The sequence below is a fragment of the Halyomorpha halys genome, unplaced genomic scaffold (assembly GCF_000696795.3).
Source record: "Halyomorpha halys isolate HHAL.00 unplaced genomic scaffold, Hhal_1.1 Scaffold165.1, whole genome shotgun sequence".
In the NCBI taxonomy this organism is placed as follows: Eukaryota; Metazoa; Arthropoda; class Insecta; order Hemiptera; family Pentatomidae; genus Halyomorpha; species Halyomorpha halys.
The window spans coordinates 1,108,789-1,114,910 of record NW_027111427.1 but is presented as its reverse complement, the minus strand read 5'-3'; the positions used below and the strand labels follow the sequence as shown (position 1 = coordinate 1,114,910).

Below are 6,122 nucleotides of genomic sequence, written 5' to 3'. Positions count from 1 at the left end.
TATGTATATGTATATATATATATGTATATGTATATGTCTATTTACAGTTAATTTTCTCCGCTTCTACTTATCCAGACAAATGCCCGAAGAGGCTATCGAAAAGGAAAAATATTGAGAAAGACGACTGGGACAGATAAAATAAGGAGAAGAGACTTATCTAAATGATGTGCCGTTGAAGTAAATTATGTGACAGCTGTTGAGTAGATTCCAAGATATTATACGTATAACTCAAGGCTGAGCAAAATGGAGAATGAATCAGGAAGATGGTGGAGATATAAGATAAAATAAGATGGAACTGCGCTATTCGTAGTCCTCGAAGACAATCAGAGAATAGCCGTAAATACTCAAAACAGTGACAGAGTGACAGTAGTTTGAATAGTTACAATATATCTATGTATATTTTATTTAACTGTAAAAAATTAAAAATGCAGCAATTAAATATTTTTATCTTGCATGTAAAATAAAAAATTTCAATTTTTTACCAATTTAACTTCATCACACATTTAAAAACATATACTTGACTTGATCAATTTTTTTTATCTAACGTTTCGGGCTAAAGGCCATTATAAGGGAAACCTTATTATATTAACCTGTTTTACTTACATTTTAGCATTTATCAACAATAATGGTACATTATGTATTGCATCCACGTTTAATTGTTTTTCTAATGTAGGCTGTAATGTCGAAATGGATTAATCTTTGAAAACAATTACATCTGTCAATTAATATAACACAATTTTTGAAATATATTTTTATTATTTATTTCAATAACTTAAATAAATAGTAGTAATATAATTACAAACAATTATACTTTTATTTTAATCACGTTAAATATTTAAAAACTAACCTATTTTTTGTCAATCATTATCATACAATCATAATATTTTTATTCACCTCAGTTGTTTCTTTTCGCCTTTTTAACTGAGTTTGGCTCCTATGTTTATTTATGTGTACATATAATTTAATTTTTATCCATTTTAGTTAATACTTATTGTCCTTTTATAATTATTATTTATTTTTAGTTAATATGGTATGAATGTGTTCTTACATCCCTAATACTATTGGCCTTGACTGTAGTAGAATGTATTATTCCAATAAAAGTTTTTCAAAAATACAAAATTATTATAAAAAAGAAATAATAGGACAAATGATACTGAAAGAAAGTAAAATATAATATAGCAAAAATGAGAATTTACAAAAAAAAGAAAAACGGCTATTGAAATTGTTGAATGTTGTATGAAAACTATAAATCAAACAAGGGTTGTTCCGGGTAACGTACGTTAACCGAAAGCTTGAATTGGAGGGGCTGCCATATGTAGGCATTAGTAGCGCCCCTTGTGGACAACAGCCAAAACTCACCTCAACCAGCGCTCACTGTGGTGAGAAGAAGAAACCCAGGCTGAGAGAGAGCCATCTTGTTTTCTGCCTAAAGCACTTTTTCATTGTTCACTCCAAAGACCTGTGATGAGTGAGTAGAACTTCTGGAGCTGTTCCTCGAACCAGAGGAAAGAGAGAGACAGAGGCATAGAATGCGAAGAGAAGAAAGGAAACATGGAGGAAGTCCACCCAGTTCAACATAGTTAACATCCATATTATCATCAACCACCTCATTAGATCTACAGTTTTCCATAGCCCAGTTATTCTACATAAATTAAACCTTTTAACCAAAATGTTTTATTTCGGCCACCCCCTTCACCACTTGTAATTTATATAATAGAATTTTATTTTGATTTAATTATGTTTAATTTCATCATTAAAAATTATATACAGTCCACTTAAAACCCAACCACAAGTGAACGTGTACCTGGTACCTGTACGTGTACCTGGCATTGAGTTGAAGGCGTACTTCATATATTGGTATAGGTAAATACTGACAAAAAGTTATTTTTATTTGTATATACGTTGATGTACACAGGCATATGTGGCTTTCTGTTCTAATTAAGGGTAACAATTGTTTTTAATTTTGTGATTTTTTTATTTCTACTTTGTCCTAAATACCCAAGTTTGTCAATTTTATTTATAAACCTTTTTCTTTAGTATTGGCAGTTCAAGAAATAAATAACTGATACTATAAAGCACAAAAAATTACTACTCGACATTAAATGTACATAGAGCTGAAAAATATGTCTGTGCGAACTAACATCAAATATATTATATTTAAAAAGTAAATACAAATTCTTATCGACATTAACTTACCTTTAAATTATCAATAAAAAAATTAGATTTTAAAATAATTGTAATAAAAAATTAACTTAGAACGAGTATTTGTCGATGTATAACAACTAATATAGAAACTATTGAGACTAGTTTAGAATGAAATTTGACAAATTTAATCTAGTTTGAAAATGTATACAATAATGTTTGTCTAAAAATCGCAATTTTTTTATTTAAATAATTGTTTTCCTGTTTTCGACATATAATTTTTTTGACAATTATTTATAAAATAGATTTAATAATAAATAATTTGAGAGCATATTGTTCTGAGTAGGCACAGTTGACTTTGAGATACAGTTTTTTAAATATTGGTAGGGAGAGGAGAGAACGAAATTTATTCATTCATGCTGCCCAAATACATCGGGTTGTTACATTACACAGCATACTGATCAATCCGTGACTGGACATATATAAATTACATATTTTTATATGATATAATATAATAGAAAGATAACATTTTTTTTCCACAGTATTCTTTTACAATTAATACCAGTCTACAAACTGAATACAAGCTTTTCAATTTATTCCTTTTTTTCTTTCCCTTCTATTTTACAACCCTTATTTCATTTTATCAACAAATTCTCCTATATAACAAATATTAAAATATTCCAAATAATAAAGTAATAAATAAATAAAACAACAAATATGAATATGAACAAGTAAAAAATGGAGTTACCTACTACTTGATACTGACCCCTCAATTTCAGTTTATAAAATAAAAAAGATAAATAGATCTATACATAAATAAAATAAATTAAGACTTTTTGTATGACTATATTTTATAGTTCCTAATTGACTTATTGAGGCTCCTCAATTAACTATTATTTGTTATATAAAAATATATTTAAGTTTTTTTCTGAGGTTCAATTTAGTAAACAAAATAAATTAAGAAATATTTCAACTTAATTATTTTTCAGTTTTGTACCTCGATTGAAAAAGTTTTCAGTGTTGTACTAAGTATAACATTATCATCAAAAGGCTGTTATTGTATAATATAATAGAAGACCTGATAATAACTTTTAATTACATTTTTATTTCGCTAACCAAAAGGACCAATATATTTTAAAATTGTGTTTCCTCTATAAAAAGTAAGAAAAAGTTTAGAGACATAGCTTCTTCAAAACAAAATTTTATGCGATCGGGAAGGAATTCTCCCCCGATAAAATTTCCCAGAGTCGTGTCCCCGCTCGGGAGGAAATCTTCAAAAGGATAAGACGACCGAGTACGTGCCCGAACTACAAGAACTTCCAGATTACAACGTGATGGATTGATCATAACCGCAATATGAAGAAGAAAAACTTTATACAGGAGAGCTTTCACCATTTTCTCTTCTTGGAAAGATAATTCAATAAAAGTTCAAATGGCAATATAACGATCGATATTAGTGGAAAAAATATATAAATAATATTTAAGAAAATAAACTATTTTTATCTACTGTAACTAAAAAAAAATAACTTCAGAAAGAAATAGTTAGAATGAACCAACTCGAATTAAAAAATATATTTTTAACCAGTACGGTTATATTTTATGAATAGCATTTCATCATTCCATAGGTTGTCACATTATATAAGTTCACGTATTTCAAAATACCCAAGACCTAACCTAATCATCTTTATCTAGTTTCAAAATAACAAGGGTAATAATATATCACTCACCCAAAATATTTGGTGCGGGCCGCGCATCACATTATTACACTCTAGTGAGCTCTTGTTGAAGTTATTTTTATACATTATTTTTCATAAATAAATCATTTATAAATACTGAATACATTAAGAGTTTAAGTGAAACAGAATGTTTGATGCTAATAGTACAAGAGCCTGGGAAGAAAAAAAGGCAGTTATCTAACCCTAATTTTTGATTACTTTAATCAAAACTATGTATAATAACTAGTCAAAACTGATGAGTCTGCCCAGTATAGGTAGGAGGAATAAAAAATGGTGACTGTTTCAAAACCTTAAAAAAACATATTTTTCATTCGGAGCTCTATATCTTAAAACCACCAAATTTAAAGAAGAGTAAATTTGCTGAAATATTAGCCCTAAAAGAGCTATTCACGTCCAATAGTTCTCGAGATATAGCTTTTTAAAAAGCAAAATTTCTTTAAAATCGTCTGAAAGATTACTACTTAATTAATTTTGAGAAATCTATAACTCAGGACTGTGAGACGTACAGATGTCTATTAGCATTCAAATTAAAGCTAGTTTAATAGACTATAAATACGTTTATGACCTTTACCTTCGTAGGAATAGTAGTTTTCATGATATTTGCTAAAATAAATTGATTTATAGTTGTTCGGACAATAAGTTTGATTTATGAAAAACTTCATTTCAGAAACCATTGGACGTACAGATGTCTGCCAGCGCTAAAATTAAAGCTACTTAAATAACCTTGCTTCCTCTTCCATTCCTGACAATCCTCCAATGGGCCTGAAAAGAAGATAGTCTCGAGATCTTCTAATGTAGAAATGTTATTAGAGTGCTAGCTAAGGGTAGTTTCTCTACATGCATGTATCACTGTATCATGATCTTACATCAATCAATATTTGCCGTTCTTCAGTTGGTGTTTGAAAATTAGTGTACTTAACACTGTCTATATATGAATCATTTTTGCGCAATAACTAATTGCTATTACAATTAATGTAATTTGAAACTGTAGAAATAAATTACAATTCAGAATAGTAATTTCAACTATTTGATGAACAACTAAAATTTAACAATGATTTGTAATTGCTATAGCTAGTTGAACTAAACCAAGGGCAATTAGTAATCTCAATCAAATTTATACGTCTTTTCATTCCAAACTTATTAACCATCCTAACCCATTAATTCTTAATCTTTCATCCTTAACAATCCCTGATAATCCTCCGAGGCGTCTGAAAAGAAGATGGCCACGGGACCTTCTAATTTAAATTAATGTTTGAAATACCACCAATGGGTGGTTCCTTCCCAAGATTTTCAGGTGTATATGAAACATACTACATATTTACCTATTGTATTATTTTGTACAGTTGTAAATTACCATAAATAAATAATTAAAAAAAATTTAATTACAAATACCTTTTGCTTAACACTGCTAAAACTGGTCTAGATGTTTCGATTAACATAAAATATTTCTGGGTTAATCGAGTGATTTTTACTGAATTTTTCTGTGAAATATCTTATATGATTTCAAATAATTTGAGCTAAAAGTTCTGAAAAATAGTAAGCTAAATATTTCTTAATTTTTTATTACAGAAATTATAAAAAATGTGAACGTCTTAAATTTATTACACTTGTTATATTTGTTCATTTTCGTTTCTAATTTATATTTCTTTAATTATAAACAATTATATAATTCAACAAATATATTAGTCCAATGAATTGATCAATAGAATAGAATAGGATGTAATCACTCACCGCATTGATGTAATTATATAGAGATGGCCCGTCTTGCCAGGGGACCTCAAGATCACAGGACAGATTAGCAGGTCTGAGGGTGTGGCTAGATTCCAGGGAAGCCAGCCCAGTAGCGAATACATAGACAGAGTCGAATACTAGAGCTGGTTCTGCCTGGAAATACCAATTAACAAAACCTATTAATACAGCTTAATATCGAGAGATTAGAAACACACAAAGGTAACTAAAACTAAAGAATGTATTGGGATTGGAAAGATGTATTTCTTGTTATACTTTTGTGTAAGTAAACAGATTTTTATCATGTTAGATGCATTTCTCTAAAACCTTTAATAAAATATTTGTAGAAATATGACCTAGAGACATTAAGTAGGTTATCATCCATTATGTAATTACACCGAATATGGTAAAAAAGAAAATGCAGTTACGTTCGTGCGTCTCAAAGCTCTCCATATATATAAACTCTTTGGCAAGATTTTTTTTTTCAAGTAGGAGTGTCTGCCTGAGAGATATACA

At 28.9% G+C, this 6,122-nt stretch overlaps 1 protein-coding gene across 5 annotated transcripts in view; it reads right to left on the bottom strand.

The window, feature by feature from the left end:
* The window catches only part of LOC106678871 (glutamate receptor ionotropic, kainate 2), a 676,475-nt gene that overhangs the window by 143,487 nt on the left and 526,866 nt on the right, over nucleotides 1-6,122 (bottom strand). For all 5 annotated transcript variants that reach the window (XM_067049421.1, XM_067049419.1, XM_067049423.1 and 2 more), the window contains one exon: nucleotides 5,610-5,762. In XM_067049421.1, coding sequence (XP_066905522.1) covers nucleotides 5,610-5,762 — 153 coding nt within the window. The remainder of the gene's footprint in view (nucleotides 1-5,609; nucleotides 5,763-6,122) is intronic.